General features: G+C 41.0%; 1 protein-coding gene across 3 annotated transcripts in view; it reads right to left on the reverse strand.

Moving 5' to 3' along the window:
- Positions 1–19214, reverse strand: part of ptpn9a (protein tyrosine phosphatase non-receptor type 9a) — a 232184-nt gene that overhangs the window by 63050 nt on the left and 149920 nt on the right. For all 3 annotated transcript variants that reach the window (XM_072553218.1, XM_072553219.1, XM_072553220.1), the window contains 4 exons: positions 15995–16119; positions 13326–13431; positions 8625–8735; positions 4335–4654 (listed from right to left, as the gene is read on the reverse strand). In XM_072553218.1, coding sequence (XP_072409319.1) covers positions 4335–4654; positions 8625–8735; positions 13326–13431; positions 15995–16119 — 662 coding nt within the window. The remainder of the gene's footprint in view (positions 1–4334; positions 4655–8624; positions 8736–13325; positions 13432–15994; positions 16120–19214) is intronic.

Genomic DNA, 19214 nt, shown 5'->3' on the forward strand with positions numbered 1-19214 from the left:
CAAGCATATACTGTTTGAATTTGTTGCAGATATTCTGACCTCTTTCTTTAAAGGGGCAAAAGGATGAGATGATCATTGGGTGGCACGGTGGCACAGTGGTTAGCACTGCTGCCTCACAGCGCCAGAGACCTGGGTTCAATTCCCGCCTCAGGCGACTGACTGTGTGGAGTTTGCACGTTCTCCCAGTGTCTGCGTGGGTTTCCTCCGGGTGCTCCTGTTTCCTCCCACAGTCCAAAGATGTGCGGGTCAGGTGAATTGGCCATGCTAAATTGCCCGTAGTGTTAGGTAAGGGGTAAGTGTAGGGGTATGGGTGGGTTGCGCTTCGGCGGGGCGGTGTGGACTTGTTGGGCCGAAGGGCCTGTTTCCACACTAAGTAATCTAAAGATCCTCACTGGTTGTTATGTCCACAAAAAAAAACATGTACTCAAAACTAATCAGCTAAGCTATTTTAATCTGCAGTGAGAATCATTCACAGTCCTCTAGGTCTGCCATAGCTGCTGAACGATACCCCAAGGCAAAGATTCCACTGATTCTACTGTGGAAGCATCAAGTGACATGCTTTGTTGTTATTATTTCTTCGCTGCTCTTAAAGTCATTGAATAGAAAGTTAGTGACCACAGTCACTGTTTAATTACTTCACCATATGTGAAGGATTACTTATGTTTATCCAGAAAATGTGAAATGATGCTCTAGTGCAAGCCTTACCATTTGCTGGTTTAGAAGAAAATGATAGTGAGCTTTCAAAATGGCTTTCAGCTCATCAAGCTTCTTCACCGGAAGCACGCTGTTCAAGGGGAAAACTATCCTCGAATTTACTGTGCATCGTTTGTTGTCCCAAATTTCCCTTTACAATTATCAATAGACTTTGATGATGTGCAAGGCAAACAATTCTTACAGTTGTGCAAGAGAAACTCATTTTCCTACTCTGCATGAAAGTTGTACATTTTTGATTTTTGTTTCCCCCAGATAGCCTAAGTTCATCACTCATTGTTAATCCTTCAAGCTGTAGTTCATGATGTCACACTGCAGTCAGCCTCTGGATCCATGTCTCTGGAATATCCATAATGCTGCTGCCTGGCTGTGGAGGCACTGACCTGTGATTTGTTTCCAAAGCCCTTGGTCGGTTTGCCCTGCTTGAAAATTGGACGTGGAGTGCGTCATCGTTCGTGATTTTTCTTTGTCCTGCACGGAATTATTAGACTAATCGCTGAAGAAAGAAAACTGCAGGTCCACTGAAGAGAATGGGCAGAAGAGTGGGACTAGCTGAGCTCATGGACGAGAGTCACTGAACAGCCTCTTACGTTTCCAATTCTGTAATATACTGGCTTTACACATCAGGGCCTAGGATATTGGTTACTCATTTGTTTACATTGCCACCACAAAACCTCCTTTACCCTGTAATGATACTCCATCTGAACCAAAGTGAAACACAATGAAACAATCTAGCAAAGCTAGTTAGGAGCATGTACTTTTCACTAGCCATGTGGTTTCCAGAAGGGGAAGTCGTGTAGCCGTACAATAACAGGCATGTGGACAGTGAGGGAATGCAGCCATACTGTGAGACCAACTGACGGAGATTGACTGACCAGTCTTCTATTCTGGCACCTCTAAGTAAATCAGCTCTGCCCTTTGTTATATTGAACTGACCTAAGATTTTGCCCCTGCACACATAGGTCACTGAACTCTAATTAACACCATGATATGTGGCAAACTGTTAAGGAGGAGCACATCGTTGTAGTCATGTAATTTGACACAAAAGACTTTTGTGGCACAGTGTTGGTGTCCCTTCCTCTAAACCCAGAGGTGTGAGTTCAAGTTCTACCAGCACCAGACTTGTGACTTAATACACCTGAACAGGTTAACTAGAAAATATTTATTCCTATGTAACTAGCATACCACGTAAAGAAACTGCAGACGGCCATTCAGCTCTTCATATCTGCTTCATCATTCAATTAGACCATGGCTGATCTGTACATTCACTCGAACTGGCCATCTTGGTTCCATGTTCCTTAACAACTTATCAAACTGCTGTCAATCTCAGTTCTAATGTTTTCAATTGATCAAGCTTGAATCATTTCATAGAGTCATAGAGATGTGCAGCATGGAAATAGACCCTTCGGTCCAAATCATCCATGCCGACCAGATATCCCAACCCAATCATAACCCATCTGCCAGCACCTGGCCCATATCCCTCCCAACCCTTCATAACCATATACCCATCCAGATATCTTTTAAATGTTGCAATTGTACCAGCCTCCACCACTTCCTCTGGCAGCCCATTCCACACATGTGCCACCCTCTGCGTGAAAAAGTTGCCCCTTAGGTCTCTTTTACATCTTTCCCCTCTCACCCTAAACCTATGCCCTCTAGTTCTGGACTCCCTCACCCCAGGGGAAAGACTTTGTCTATTCACCTTATCCATGCCCCTCTATAAGGTCACCCCTCAGTCTCCAACACTCCAGAGAAAACATCCCCAGCCTATTCAACCTCTCCCTTTAGCTCAAATCCCCCAACCCCGGCAACATCCTTGTAAACCTTTTCTGAGCTTTTTCCAAGTTTCACAACATCTTTCCAATAGGAAGGAGCCCAGAACTGCACGCAATATTTCAAAAGTGGCCGAACCAATATCCTGTACAGCCACAACATGACCTCCCAACTCCTGTACTCCATACTCTGACCAATAAAGGAAAGCATACCAAATGCCTTCTTCACTATCCTATCTACCGGTGACTCCACTTTCAAGGAGCCATGAACCTGCACTCCAAGGTCTCTTTGTTCAGCAACACTCCCTAGGACCTTACCATTAAGTCTATAAGCCCTGCTAAGATTTGATTTCCCAAAATGCAGCACCTCGCATTCATCTGAATTAAACTCCATCTGCCACTCCTCAGCCCACTGGCCCAACTGATCAAGATCCCGTTTTAATCAGAGGTAACCTTCTTCGCTGTCCACTACACCTCCAATTTTGGTGTCATCTGCAAACTTACTAACTATACTTCCTATGTTCACATCAAAATCATTTATATAAATGATGAAAAGTAGTGGACCCAGCACCAATTCTTGTGGCACTCCACTGGTCACAGGCCTCCAGTCTGAAAAACAACCCTCCACCACCACCCTCTTTCTTCTACCTTTGAGCCAGTTCTGTATCCAAATGGCTAGTTCTCCCTGTATTCTTTGAGATCTAACCTTGCTAATCAGTCTCCCATGGGGAACCTTGTCGAACGCCTTACTGAAGTCCATATTGCTCACATCTACCGCTCTGCCCTCATCAATCCTCTTTATTACTTCAAAAAACTCAATCAAGTTTGTGAGACAAGATTTCCCATGCACAAAGCCATGTTGACTATCCCTAATCAGTCCTTGCTTTTCCAAATACATGTACATCCTGTCCCTCAGGATGTACAACTTGCCCACCACTGACGTCAGGCTCACTGGTCTATAGTTCCCTGGCTTGTCCTTACCACCTTTCTTAAACAATGGCACCATGTTTGCCAACGTCCAGTCTTCCGGCACCTCACCTGTGACTATCAATGATACAAATATCTCAGCAAGGGGCCTAGCAATCACTTCCTTAGCTTCCCACAGAGTTCTTGGTACACCTGATCATGTCCTGGGGATTTATCCACTTATGTTTTTCAAGACACCCAGCACTTCCTCCTCTGCAATATGGACATTTTTCAAGACGTCACCATCTATTTCCATACATTCAACATCTTCCATGTCCTTTTCCACAGTAAACACTGATGCAAAATTCTCATTTAGTATCTCTCCCATCTCCTGCAGCTGAACACAAAGGCCACCTTGCTGATCTGTGACGGGCCCTATTCTCTTTTGTCCTTAATGTATTGGTATTTACCCTTTGGATTCTGCTTAACTCTATGGAAAAAAAACACAAACCAAATCAAAGACATATTTTGTTATCACGGTCTCTTAAACGTTTCAGTCATTCTCGGGTTAAAAGGCCACCTGCTGGACTGAAACCATTACCACATTTTGCACCAGCCAAGATTCATAATGGCTACAGACATCAGAACAAAGGCTTCCAGCTATATTACCATTATTTTGGTAGAATGTAGATTTCCACTACCCTCTGCGCGCAAAGAAGAACATTAGCCCTGAGCAGCAAAATCAAATTTAATGGTTATTTTCCTTAGTTTTGGACTCCCAATATGCTTCTCTTTCTACTCTGCTAAAGTTTTAATCACCTGACCCACCTAGATGCAATCATCCCTTAATCTTCTATACTGATGAGAATAAAAGCCCCTTTTATGCAACCTGCCCTCATGATATAACAATTTTTTTTAAAGTTGACATGCAAACAGAAAACTAACAATGAACAGTTGAATGTGCCTGGCGGGGTCTCTCGTCGGATGTCCTCGTATTCCTCATAGATTCCCCTTTTCTGAACAGTATTGACGTGGTCCAACAGTTCTTCCACCGTCATTCCTTCCAGTCCTGGCACATGTATGGACACTTCATCCCGTGGGAAACCTGTGATGAGCTCGTCCAGTGAGTTAGTGCGGCCATTTGGAGAGGTTAAAAACTGTTTGTTCCAGCTGGAATGGTCCAGTTTCATTGCCCCGCCCAAATGCTCGGGCAGGCAGTCCCTGGGCAGATGTTGTTTCAACTCGTGTGTCTTTACCATTTGCACCTGCAATATACACATAAGAATCAATCAATCCAGTCCTTACATATTACAGTGAGCACACATGGAAAAGTATAAATTTGCTTGTTACATGCAATGTTGAAGAATGAGGTGCTGGAAAAGCACAGTCGGTTAAGTAGCATCCGAGGAGCTAGCCATGCCTATCATAAGATGCACTCAGTAGATAGATGGAGGTGGGGGTAATGCTGATATATCAGAGGGGAGGATAGGTGGGAAGGAAGATGGACAGGTAGGACAGGTCACGAGGGTGGTGCCGAGTTGGAAGGTTGGATCTGGGATAAGGTGGGGGGAGGGGAAATGAGGAAAGTGGTGAAATTCACATTGATGCCTTGGGGTTGGAGGATCCCAAGGCGGAAGATGAGGCGTTCTTCCTGCAGCATCGGGTAGTTAGGGAATGGCAATAGAGGAGTGGGAGGGGGAGTTAAAGTTGAAGTGTTTGCCACAGGGCAGTGGGTTAGTTGGTCTGGGTGTCCCGGAGATGTTCTGTGAAGTGCTCTGCAAGTAAGCGTCCTGTCTCCCCAATGTAGAGGGGACTGCATCAGGAGCAACAGATACAGTAAATGACATGTGTGTAAGTGCAGGTGAAACTTTGATGGATGTGGAAGGCTCCTTTGGGGACTTGGACAGAGGTGAGGGGGGAGGTGTGGGTACGTGTTTTGCAATTCCTGAAGGTGACAGGATACGAATGTATTTCTGGATTAGTGGTGCTGGAAGAGCACAGCAGGTCAGGCAGCATCCAAGTAGCTTCGAAATCGACGTTTCAGGCAAAAGCCCTTCATCTTCCTCACATCTGAAAACTAACATCCACCATTACTATTATCGGTTTTCAGCTCATTTCACACCCCAGTAGATACTATCCCTTTTGTTCCTTGGGTTCTAGCTTTGCACACAAGTTAGTTATTTGATACTTTCTCAAGTGCCTTTTCGGAAGTCCACATCAACCGCATTAATAAAAAAAAACAATAAAATTTGCCTTTAACAAATTCACAATCCTTTCCTAAATTAATCCATCTGACCAGGTTACTGATAATTTTGCCCCAAGTTATCATTTTTGTTCAACAAAAATCGGGCTAATCCCAGCATCCAAACTGGGAGGTCAAGAGGCCATGCCCTCAAAGTCTTATGGGAACCAATATAATATTTTTTAGAAATCTGTTCACCCTGCCATTTCATCAAACTGAAGCACAATGTACATTGTGATCCAAATCCATCGCTAGCCAAGAATTATGTTGTTGGGGGAGATACAATAGAGAGGATAAAGGACTGGTTAACTAACAGTCAACAAAGTTAGATTAAATGCAGCATTTTCAACTTAGCAAATTGTAACTAGTGGAGTGCCACAAGGATCAATTACAATCTCTATTAATAATTTAGAGAACAGCCTGACTGTATTGTCGTTAAATCAGCTGAACATACAAAGATAACTATGAGAGCAAGTTGTGAGGACAGAGAATCTACAAAGGGGCACAGATAGGTTAAGTGACTACGCAAACATTTAGTAAATAGAAAATCATGTGGTAAACTGTAAGGTTGTCTATTTTATAAGAAAGAATAGAAGAGCAGCATATTATTTAAATGGAGAGAGGTTGCAGAATGCTGATGTACAGATAGATCTGGGATGACCTTCTAAATGATTCACTGAACGTTTATGCAGATATGGCAAGTCACCAGGAAGGCAAATAATAGGTTGACCTTCACTGCAAGGTGAATGGAGTGCAAAGAACTGTACAGGCTATGGTGAGACTATAACTACAGTAATGTGTACACTGTTGGTTTCCTTGCTTTAGAAGGGATATACAGGTATTACAAATAATTCAGTGAAGAATCACAAGGATGATTCTAGGGATGAAGGGATGTCGAATGAGGAAAGGTTAAGCAGGCTAAACCTATATCCACAGAAGTTTAAAAGAATGAGATGTGATCTGATTAAAACATAAGATTCTGAGGGAATATGGCAGGGTAGATGCTCAGAAGATGTTTCCTCTCATGGGCAGTCTAAAATGAGGGGGCACAGTTTTAAAAGTACGGGATCTTCTATATAAGCCTGAAATCAAGAGAAATTCTCAAAAGCCATGGATGCTGGCTTATTGAATACATTGAATTCAGAGATGGACAGATTTTTGATGAACAAAGGAGTTTAGAGTTATGGCGAGTTGAATTATTTGGGCAATAGAAAATTGGAACTGAGGCCACAATCTAATTAGCGACAATCTTATTAAATGGTCCTACTGCCACTATTTCTATGATCTGATCAGATTCTTGACTGGATAGTTAATGAAGAATTTCTGCTGAAAATAACTGCTAATTTTTTCCCCTACTCTAACTTACCACATCTTGTTCTAATTTTGCAAAAATTCACTGTTGCTCAGGCATTTTTTATTTTAAGGCACTTAATCCATATCTTCTTATCTTTGCTGAGTGGAACGGAAGCTGACCTCCTGCATTTGCTATATCAGTACATTGGCCAAAGGACCTATAAGGCACTGCCACTTCCCAAATCTTTTAAAGAGCACAATTTCAACTAACGCAAAACTAGCTCCAATTCCTGCATTACCTTTCCTCTTTCTCTGCTTCAAATATTGACCAATTTTCTCTTAAAAGTTGCAATGTTTCTGCCTCAGCGCACACACTCCAACAAGCCCTGGTGTTAAGGAATTTCTCCAATGCTGTACAACACATGGAGATGATTTATTCCATTTCCAGCCTTGTGCTTAAAAAACGTTCTCCCACTACTGAAGTATTAAGCATTCAACCTGAAAGATGTTCAATCATTAAAACCCATTTGCCAGATCTGCTATCAGTCACAATTAATGAATATTTGTCAGGCCAAAGGCAAAGTTCAAATCCTCATTGTAAAGGCTATCTTCCAATGCTTGACCAATTTATTCCAGTTCCTTCCGGTCCAAACATAAAATCTTTTTGCAATTATTTAAGTTTTCATCAATAATCAAAATAATAGGTTAATGTTTTGCATAATTATTTTAATGAGATAATATTACAAGTTCACAATGACAAGTTTATATGAACTAATTTTCAGAAGTTATAAAAATATACTTCATTAAGATTTCTTATTTTGTTGAGAAGGCGCAAATACTTTCTATGCTTACAATGCTTTGCAACTTTTATCCTGTAGGCATCAAGTAGGAACTTGATAGTTTGCACGAGAAACCATTATCCAAGCGACAGATTTTGACTGCCTAGTTACTTTGTGGCTTGAAAATTGTGGATTGCAAATGATAATTGAACCTAAACTAAAACTGACGGGTCTAAAGAAGGGCCACTGAACTCAAAATGTTTAGTCTGCTTTCTCTCCACAGAGGCTGTCAGATTTGCTGAGTTTCTCCAGCAGTTTCTGCTTTTGTTTCATATCTTTGATGCTATACGGAATGCCTGAATGCAGAGGGCTCAGTTCCAAGATCAAGGCACCAGACTAAAAATCTATCGGGAGGAAGAAACGACGTGCATGGTTGAAATTCTGTGCATACTCTGGATTAATACAAAATGCTTCCAGTTGCAACCACAGCAACTCCACACATAACCAGGATCATTTTACAAGCCACTTAGTCCACTGAACCATGGCCAACCTAGTTGTGTTGCTCTGGTGTGGTAGGTAGTGGATTAGAGCATAGTCGATCATTATTCCAACCAGTAACTATGTTCCAGAAACAAAATAGACACTAGGTTTATACTACAGACTATTAAGAGTTTACAATGTCCCTCTGCAGCCAAATTTTTGAGAGACAAATAGATGTGCAGTCCAAATTCTGAACACACTCAGCCCTTCAGGCCCACCAGCTATCCCAGTCGTGAATCTGGATTATGGTTTACAGTACTGACATACTACCCACATTCAAAAGTCACAGCTCAGTACAGAACATTAGGTAACTATACATGTCCAAATTACAGCCATCAAAATTGGGAAATATAGTTACTGGAACGTTTGCAAAATACTTACTCTTTCCCGAAGCTTTTCTTTAAGAATCAAGCTTAAAACGGAATATGGAAATCGAAACCAGACAGGTGCACCAACAATGAATACTTTTTTCAAACGAGCAGGAAAAGCGCCCTGAAAATGGTTAGGCAATCATATTACAACTCAACACTGGCAGTAAAATAACATGATTGATTTAAAAGAATGTTGCTTCTAAGATAAAATAATAAAGCCTTACCAGAACTAGGATTTACTACTGTTTTGGAAAGAGCAGGGAAGGAAAGTGTTTATTCAACGAGTAAAAAGACAGAATACAAGACAAAGTCCACCTGCAGAACTGTAAGTATGACTTCAATATAATTTCTGCAATCAGATTCAAAACCAGAGGAAGGAAAGGAGTAAGGAAAGCAAGTGAATGATAAGAAAGGGAGAGGAAGGGGAGGGAGGGTGGTGGCAGTGAGGTCTGGCCTCTCTGTACTCTGTTGCTGAAAGTGCACGAGCAAGTGCATGCAAATCGAAGGCAGCAAATGGTATGTTGGCCTTCATATAGAGAGGATTTGAGGACAGGACCAGGCACATCATACTACAATTGTAAAGGAAGCCTTGGTGAGACCATACCTGGAGTATTGTGCGCAATTTTGTTTTCCTTATCTGAGAATGGATGTTTTGGAAGGAGTGCAACTAGGTTTTACCAGACTGATTCCTGGGTTGGCAGCACTGACATATGTAGACAGATTAGATCAGTTACAGCCATAATTCACTGAAGTTTAGAAAAATTAGGGGAATCTCATAAAACCTATAAAATTCCAACAGAACTACACAGAGTAAACACAGGAACCCCAATGACTGGGGTATCACAGTTTAAAGATACAAGGTAGATCATTTCAAACTGAAATGAGCAGAAATTTCTTCAACCAGGGAGTGGTAAGTCTGCGGTTGAAAGTGGTTTAAGCCAAAACACTGAATGTTTTCAGTGAGGAGTTAGATACAGTTCTTATGGCTAAAGGGATCAAAGTAACAGGAGAACATAGGAACAGAGTACCAAGTGGATGATCAGCCATGATCATATTGAATGGCAGAGGGGCTTGAAGAGCTGAATGGTCAACTCGTGCTGCTATTTTCTACGTATGCAATATTTGCTGTTATTGATACTAAATCAATCAGGGTGTTACCTTGCATTGCATAAAAAAAATCTGGTCAGGCAGTGGTATTCATAATTGGTGAACATCTTTTAGAAACAAGTGCAATGACTCGTTTTAAATGAATAATACAATGTCTGGCAGTGAGATAATCTGATCTTAACTAGTAAAAAGACAGAATACAAGACAATGTCCACCTACAGAACTGTAAGTATGACTTCAATATAATTTCTGCAATCAGATTCAAAACCAGAGGAAGGAAAGGAGAAAGTTTAGATGAGATTACATTACATTACAGTACAGTGTGGAAACAGGCCCTTCGGCCCAACAAGTCCACACCGCCCCGCCGAAGCGCAACCCACCCATACCCCTACATCTACATCTACCCCTTACCTAACACTACGGGCAATTTAGCATGGCCAATTCACCTGACCTGCACATCTTTGGACTGCAAGTCCAAGGAAAGCAAGTGAATGATAAGAAAGGGAGAGGAAGGGGAGGGTGGTGGTGGTAGTGAGATCTGGCCTCTCTGTTACTCCGTTGACATATGTAGACAGATTAGATCAGGTACAGCCATAATTCACTGAAGTTTAGAAAAATTAGGGGAATCTCATAAAAACCTATACAATTCCAACAGAACTATACAGAGTAAACACAGGAACCCCAATGACTGGGGTGTCCAAAAGTGCACGATATACCAGTACTTACAATATCTGCACTTTACATTTTATAGCCTCTAATGAAATGTATTTTCTTGGTTCAACATTTCAGAACTGCCAACCTAACAGCATTGTGTGCATATCTACACCTTTACAGCAGGACAAGGCAGCAGCTCACCACCACTTTCTCCAAGGAAATTAAGAATGGACAATATCTCAACAACACCCATATCCCATGAATGGATAACTTGGACAATGTCCATTTACATAGAGAGTCTTACAGGGTAAAATGTTCTGATGAAATTCACAGGAGAGTTATCATACACAATTTGACATTGAACTGCATAAGGAGATATTAATTCAGATGGCCAAAGTCTTGGTCAAACAAGTACATTTTAAATGATGAGAGAGGGGGTAAATGATTTCGAAAACTTTAGAGAAGGAACTCCAGATTAGGGTCTTAGCAGCAGAGGTTGCAGCTGTGATGATAGAATAAAAGAAACTAAGGATATGCAAGATTCATATATTTTCAGGTTGAGTGAAGAATGAAACAGAACATTGACATGATTGTGCAAAAAGGAAATATGAGTATCAGAGTCAAGAGTAGCTTTATTTGTCATTTCTACCATATACAACTGATACAGTAAAAACAAGAACAGCATTCCTCCAGGATCAAGGTGCAACATGGACGACACATTACAGAGAGTGCAGTCATATACAGGGCAGCATAAAGTACAAAACACACAAGATAGCACAGTAATTCCTGACAAGACAAAATAATAGGCAAGTAGTGGACAAAGGCATGGAAAGAATTGTAGATAGAATAGAGTGCGATCACACAGTGTTAAGGAGCCTGATGGCTTGGGGGAAGAAACTGTTGTACAGTCTGGCTGTAAAAGACTAAATGCTCTGGTATCTTCTACCAGTTGGCAGGAGGGAGAAGAATTTGAGTGAGGAATGTGTGGGGTCAGCTACAACGCTGTTAGCATTGTGGATGCAGTTTGTGATGTAAATGTCTGTAATGGAGGGAAGAGAGCTTCTCAGCTGTCCTCACTATCCATTGTAGGGTCTTATGATCCAAAACGGTGCAGTTCCTGAACCAGGCAGCGACGCAGCATCTCAGGGTACGCTCAATGAACCCTCTGTAGAATGTGGTGAGGATGTGGGGTGGGAGGTGGGAGGTGGGTTTTCCTCAACCTATGCAGTAAGTAGGGATGCTGGTGGGCTTTCTTTGGCTCAGAAGCTAGTGTCGAGAAATGTCGAGCTGGTGAGATTCTCCGCCAGGTGTACGCCAAGAAATATAGTACTCTTCACAATCTACACAGGGGAGCTGTCGAGTATGGTCATATGTAACAGCTAAAGCCAAACCACATATCAAACAGAATCCATCCTATCCATAAAGTCAACTTTCTAAAAAGGAAGACTACAACCACCAAGGGGGCACTATGATTAACTGATAATACAACTAAGTTGTATACATCGAACAAGCTTGAACACGAGTGTCACTGAAAAAGATATTTTATCAAAGCTTTTTATCTTGTATTCACCAGGACAATTTGCAAGAAATACCAAAGGGAAAATGACATTTACACTGTGTGAGAAGCAAGTACTCATTTATTGGCAAGTGGTCCCTGATTGGGAGAAGTGCCACTGTCAATGTATCAGTTAGATGATGATTGACAGTTAACTACCAAGCTTGTTTGAATTCAAATTAAATAGGTTGATTGTGATTGATCAAGAAATTGATTTGAAGAATAAATGGCAGAGTAGCTGTCAACTGTTTTGTTCATTTGAACAGGTGCAGGGCATGTACATGTGTTTCCTGTTCACAAAGAACATGGCCTTGTGTATTAATATAGGCAGTATTTAGTATGCTCAAATCGGCTATATTGCGAGGCCGAACAACAATTCTAAGTTGATTGCCAGCAGAATTCTTAGCAGACTCTGGGTTATTTAGCAAATGTTGTCCAATCATGGAGTCATATCTGATGTTGGACACACTGCTTTGTGTTTTGCAAGAATGGGTTGGTCAGGTATTATCAGTACCATGCCTGTGGCAAGGTACAACTAAAGGGTAATGCTGTTTGATACAATCCATCCGTTGGCGGGATGTGTAACACCAGCATTAAAATTCATATACTTCTTACTTGTGCGATAGACAACGTCTTTTTGAACAAGTTATCCTTTATTTTTAGAATCTCAAGTATAGATAAATCTCTACATAGAAAATCAGTAACTAGGTGCAAGAGAATGCCATTTGGCCCTTTGAACCTGCTACACTATTCAATATGGTCATGGCTGCTATAAAAAATGCCAACCTCCATTTCTGGAACAGCATCACAAAGATATGAGCAGAATAGAAAAAAAGTCTTCAATAGTGCAAGTCTGATTTTTGGGGCATTTTCTCCTTTGACTAACAAAAGGTTATGGGGTTAAAAGTGGTCACAGGGTTTGATTTTTTAAAATGGCAAAACAGGCTTAATGACTGAATGGCATACTCCTGCTCTTGTGTTCTCTTGCCCAATATTCTTTGACAGATATACATCTACATTCTCAACTCAAGGAAGTAACTTTCCTACAGAACCAAGCCTGATTAACTTTCAATGGAAAACTCAGCGCAATGCCAGTAACTAAAATAACACACACAGATCAAAGGTAGGAACAAGAGCTAGGTTTATTCAGAGAAAAAAGGAGTAAACAATTAAGTCCTATCAAGCCGCCAAAGTATTCTCTTCCAGAAGTCTGAAATAGTTTGTTGGTACCAGAATGGGGCCTTCCTTCAAATATACTCCAAAATGTCAGCTTTACGAAGGAAAACCCTAGCCAAGCTCGAGCAGTTCCCCTCCCAACAAACCTGTTGCAGTTCCAACATTTACCAATGCATGAATGGTCAACAGTGCCTAGGTCAATGATGCTGAGTGACCTACCTTCAAAAGGTGAAGAATTTTCTTACTTAGGTCATATTCAAAGTTGGTGTATGCAGAACCAGCCATATCATAAATGAACACCAGCCCATTTCTTTGAGTTTCAAAACTAAGGAAACAAAAGATGGCCACTAAGGTTAGAAACTTGTTTTAAAAACTGATCAGAATACTTAACATGATAACACTGCAGGGCAGACTTTTTTTTTGCTGCCAGAAGATCAGTTCAAATATTAAAAGGAATTACTGGGAGGGAAACTCGAACTATTACATTTTAAATTTGTTTGAACAGTAAAAGTATAGAATAGAATAGAATAGAAATCTTTGTCACATGTACATTTACATGAAAAATACAGTGAAAAGTTTTACAAGTCGTTCCATCACAGCACTCACATCAATGACAGAAGTCATACGTGATAATGAAAAAAATTAAAACACAGTTCATCACGGTTAGTTAATAGCTCCCAGACCTGGGGAAAATCGATTAAGGAAAGACGGAATACCTTGAAGATGCATTCTGAACATATCTCTACCACATTCACAGGTGACAGAATTGTCAGAGACAAATTGTTTAAACACTGGAAATGGTGACAAAAGCTGTCAGATCTAATGCACATATTCTCATTTACCAGGTATAAAAATCACACTTTTGTGTTTATCTGGGGGACCCATGTTCAAAAACCATCCATGTGATGCAAAACTCTCAAATGAAACAGTACCTTTCAAGAGTGCAAACTCAATCAGTGAATTTGAAAATAAAATCGGAAATGTGCAACTTAACTCTATTGTTCTTTGGAACTAGATTGAATCACTACTTCAAAAACAATCTCATTTGTCACTCAATAGAAAAAGTTTAAGTTACTCCCACAATTTTGCTAAAAGGAAATTAAATCTCAAATATATTAAAATCCTTTTTTCCTAGTTATTTAATTGTATATTTTTACTCTAATTCAAAGCAAATTGTTTTCTGCTTCAAAATCATCAACACTTCCACTAATATTTCACCATGGAAACTATTTTATTCTAAAGGTAAAGATGTGGAAGATTGCCTATATCAAGTGAACGATACACATTGCGGTCTTCAGAAAAGGGACAACAAATGGGAAAACCAAAAGGAATTAAAAGAGTATTTTCGCACAAAGAAACAGATCAAAGAGCAGATGGGATCTTCACACTTCCAAAGTCACACATAAGCAAGTTCAGGTTACCACAGGAACACAGCCAGAAAAGGTTGTGCACTCCATCTGGTCACTTCTAAAAATTAGAAACCTTGCCATGGCCCAGAAAACTGTGAGCATTTTCAAAATTAACCCACCACCATGACCCAAAAAAAAGTGACCTTAAAATGTATTTTCAGTAGAAGGCTGCTTCTGAATTCATTGCCACAGTGGAGGCTGGGAGGTTAAATATCTTCAAGGCACAGATTGATAAATTCTTAATCTCATGAGGAATTAAGGAATACGGGGAGAGTGTGGGTAAGTGGCATTGAAATGCCAGTCAGCCATGATTGAATGGTGGAGCGGACTTGATGGGCTGAATGGCCTTACTTCTACTCCTATGTCTTATGGTCTTAAGAGTTCACGAACTGTAGCCCATTTCTTGATGCTTAGGGTTAGCTTTGGCTCCTTCAGAGATTAAGGGAGTATGCACATTTAAGACACAGAAATCCAGGTTTTGATCGCAAAGGTATTTCACTATTGCACTTCAAGCTCCCATTAATAGATATTGGGTAATGCTAACTCCTATACATTAGGAAAAGCAACCAACTTGCTAAAAGGAGTAACACATATTTTGGCAGCATGGTGGCCCTTGGGGCAGCATGGTGGCTTAGTGTTTAGTACTGCTGCCTCACAGCGCCAGGGACCCAGCTTTGATTCCAGCCTCAGGCGACTGTCTGTGTGGAATTTGCACATCCTCCCCATGTCTGCACGGATACCCTCCGGATGCTCCGAAGAGGTGTAGGTTAGGGTGAATTGGCTGTGCTAAAATTGCCCATAGTGTTCAGGGATGTGGAGGTTAGGGGCATTAGTCAGGGGTAAATGTAGAGTAACAATTTATGGGAATGGGTCTGGGTGGGTTACTGTTTGGAGGATCGGTGTGGGCTTGTTGGGCCGAATGGCCAGTTTCCACACTATAGGGATTTTATGATTCTATACTTCTATTAACTGAGATACCAGCAGCAGATTCCGGTCACCTAATCTCTCAAATACACTCCCTACCACAACTACCTCTGCATCTTAACGCTTCACAATCAGTTAAATTTGTACACTTTTTCTCTCTAAAGATTGATTTTAGAGTTTAAAATCGACCTCAAAATAACAAGGTTCAATTTATTGAAACCATAAGGAATTTTGAATACATTTTTCTTTATCTAGAATAACCAATTCATGCCAAAAGACATTAATGTATAAAATATGATTAAAAGCTGATGTTGCATTATAGAAAATGAATTTTATAAATTAATGTAGTTCTTGCTAATTTGTCTATACACTCTTACCTTTTAAAGGAATTAGCTCTGATGTGTCTTGAATAGTTTGAAGGCTATAAATCACTTAGACCAGTAGATATTAATTGTCACAGTTTGAAGGGTTACATAAACAAAGCTTAATGTTCCCCACATCTGCATACTTCACTAAAAGCTTTCAGGTTGTAAATAACAAAGAGAAAATCCTTACCTTTCAATAGCTTGATCAAGTAAATAGAACAAGGCTTGCAATACCACATGTTGCAGAGTTTTATTAGGTTGATGTAACTTGGCAGTGAAGAGGGCAATAGATGCTCCTGATGGATCCCGAACATTCTGAGGGAAAATGGAAACAGAGAAAACCAATGAGGCTGGACCTAGAGCGAATAGATTCACACTGGATTTGGATTGCAGTTGCACCACTATTACATTTTCACTTTTCTTCACCATATTAGTTAGGATACCTGCTATCATATGGGAGACCACAGTTCAATTACCTGCCAGGCTATGGCTGATCTCTATGTGAAAGTCTGTGTGCAAATAAGGGTGCATTTTTTGAACAGGATAAAGTGAGGCCCAGGATCGGAGGCCTAACACTGAGCAGAGAGAAGGGAGCCCTAGTTTAACCACTGCAGCTTCAGGGACTGCGAACTGGAAAAAGACATTTAAGAATTACATTCCAGAAAATTGGCGTGTTGATTCCTTCTTGGTTTTAAAAAGTGTACTTTTGGAAAAAGAGATTAACTGAGAAACTACAGGAATAAGTGAAAATCCGGGCCAATTTTATAAATGATGTGGAGGTGCTTCACCTGATGAAGGAGCAGCGCTTCAAGTATTTGTGATTTCAAATGAACCTGTTGGACTATAACCTGGTGTTATGTGACTTCTGACAATATTATAAAATAATATAAGTAAGCAAAGCAAGATAAGGGAAGAAAAATTAGCGTAAGACATGTTAATAGTACTCTTACAAAAAACATTAATATCTTTTAAATTAAAGGGAGTAAAGCAGAGCTTGCACCTATGAAATACTCCTCCTGTGCTATGGGACAAATCATAGAAGCTTCAGTTGTTCCAGGTGGTCACATGTACAGGAATGTATCCAGCTACCACCACAGGCTAGCTGCATTTCAGAAATGGAGCTGCAAGTGAATTCACTGTGAAGCATCTGTGATGCTGATCATGTCATGGACAGCACATTCAGTGAGTGATCACACTATCAGCGAAGACTGAATAGGCAGAAAGGGCATGGGTGACCATGAGGTGGAGTAGGTGGTAGTTAGCGCAGGAATCAACTGTGGCCGACTCCCTAACACGTACAGCATTTTAGACAGTGTTGAGGAGATGACTATGCAGGGGAAAGAGCCTCCATGTTATTACACTGCCTCCTTAGAGTCAGGGTTGAGGATGAACAGCTGCAGGGCATTCTAAAGGGGAAGGGCAAACAGACAGAGATTGTGACACATAGGGGTGTAAATGACAAAGGTAGACAAAGGGGGTGGATCCTGCAAGCAGAATTGAGGGAAATAGAAAGCAGATTAAAAAACAGAGCCCAGAAGGTAGCAATCACCGGAATACTTCTGCTGCCACATGCCAATGAGTACAGCAATAGGAAGTTAGTCCAGTAAATGTGTAGCTGGAGGGATGTTGCAGGATGAAGGGCTTTATATTTCTGGGACATTGGGACTGTTTTTGAGGCCAGTGGATGGATCGCACCTAAACTGGAGTAGGATCAGCATCCACCGACTGCTCTTGGAGAGGGTTTAAACTAAATTGGCAGGGAATGTAATCCAGAGAGAATGTTCAGCAGGTGGGAGATGAACAACCTAAATTGGAAGAGAAAACAAATGAGTCAAAGTATTTACTTTAATTCCAAGAGCCTCATGAACAAGACAGATAAATTGAGGGCACAAATTAAAACATGAGGTAGTGGTGTAATCCCTGTTAACGAGACATGGTTATGAAAGGGACAAGATTGGCAGCTCTATATTCCAGAATAGAAGGTCTTCAGGTGAGACAGGGAAGCAGGTAAAAGAAGAAGAGGTGTTGCACTTTTGATCAGGGAATCAATTACAGCAGTAAGGAGAGATGACATTTTAGGCAGCTCCTCAAATGAAGCCATATGGATAGAACTTAAAAACCAAAACAGACCAATTACTTTGCTGGGAGTGTACTACAATGTCCCTAATAGCCGGAGAGAAATAGAACAGCAGCTATGTGGGCACAGTGCAGATGTATAGAAGTAATAGGGTGGTTACAGTAGGCAAGTTCAACTTTCCCAACATTAACTGGGGTAGTCAAGATGTGAAAGATTTAGAGGGACAGGAGAGATTTTTAAGCCAGTATGGACAAGACCCTACAAGAGAGGTTCCAGAATCGTCATCATTCATCCTCACAGGATGATGCTGGTCCTGAACAATGACCGACCGGCCTTTGTAAGGCTCCCACGTCAGATGTGGAGTTACTGTCAAACAGCCACCCCAATCTAATTTCTCCAGTTCCTCTCTAATATTGCTGTAATTAGCCTTCCTCCAATTTAGCATTTTACCCAAGGGCCAGTCTTATCCTTATCCGTAACTAAAAAACGAATGGATTTACAATCACTGTTTGCAACCTGCTCCTCCAATTGAAACTTTGATCACCTGGTCAGTCTCATCCCCCAATACAAGGTCTAGGACATATAGTCCCTTCTCATGTTGGGCTATCTACAATTTGTTTCAAGAAGCCCACCTGGATACACCTAACAAATTCTATGCCATTCAAGTCCCTGGCATTTAGTGAATCCCAGTCAATATCGAAGAAGTTAAAATCACCCATGACAATAATCCTATTATTTTTACATTTTTCCATGATTTTCCTGCATATCTGTTGTGCTATCATCTCCCATTGGCTATTGGGAGGCCTATAGTATAGACCCATCATAACGATTGTTCCTTTCTTATTCAAGTTTTATCTGTATGGATTCGTTGGATGAGCCCTTCAAGGTGTCCTCTGAGTGGAGATGACAATTTCCTCAACCAGTAATGAGATTCCCCTACTCTCCCACCTCTAACATCCCTCTCCAATTCGCCTGAAACATCCAAACCCTGGAATGTTGAGCTGCCAGTTCTGCCCTTCTCTCAATCAAGTTTTTGCAATGGCTACAACACCATTGTTCCAAGTATTAATCCAGGCTGTAAGTTCATCCACCTCACATGTTATACTCCTTTCAGTAAAATAAACACACTTCAGACCATCAGTCACACTGTGTTCTCAATTTGGAAAAGGATTTATTAAGAACAGTCAGCATAGTTTTGTTAAGGGGAGGTCATGTCTGACCAACTTGACTGAGGTTTTCAAAAAGGTGACCAGGTGTGTAGGTAAGGACAATGCACCTGACATAGTTAGTGGTGAGGCCTCTTCTGGAATACGGTGCCCAGTTCTGGACGCCC

Source organism: Chiloscyllium punctatum, chromosome 33 (genome assembly GCF_047496795.1).
Source record: "Chiloscyllium punctatum isolate Juve2018m chromosome 33, sChiPun1.3, whole genome shotgun sequence".
Taxonomy (NCBI): domain Eukaryota; kingdom Metazoa; phylum Chordata; class Chondrichthyes; order Orectolobiformes; family Hemiscylliidae; genus Chiloscyllium; species Chiloscyllium punctatum.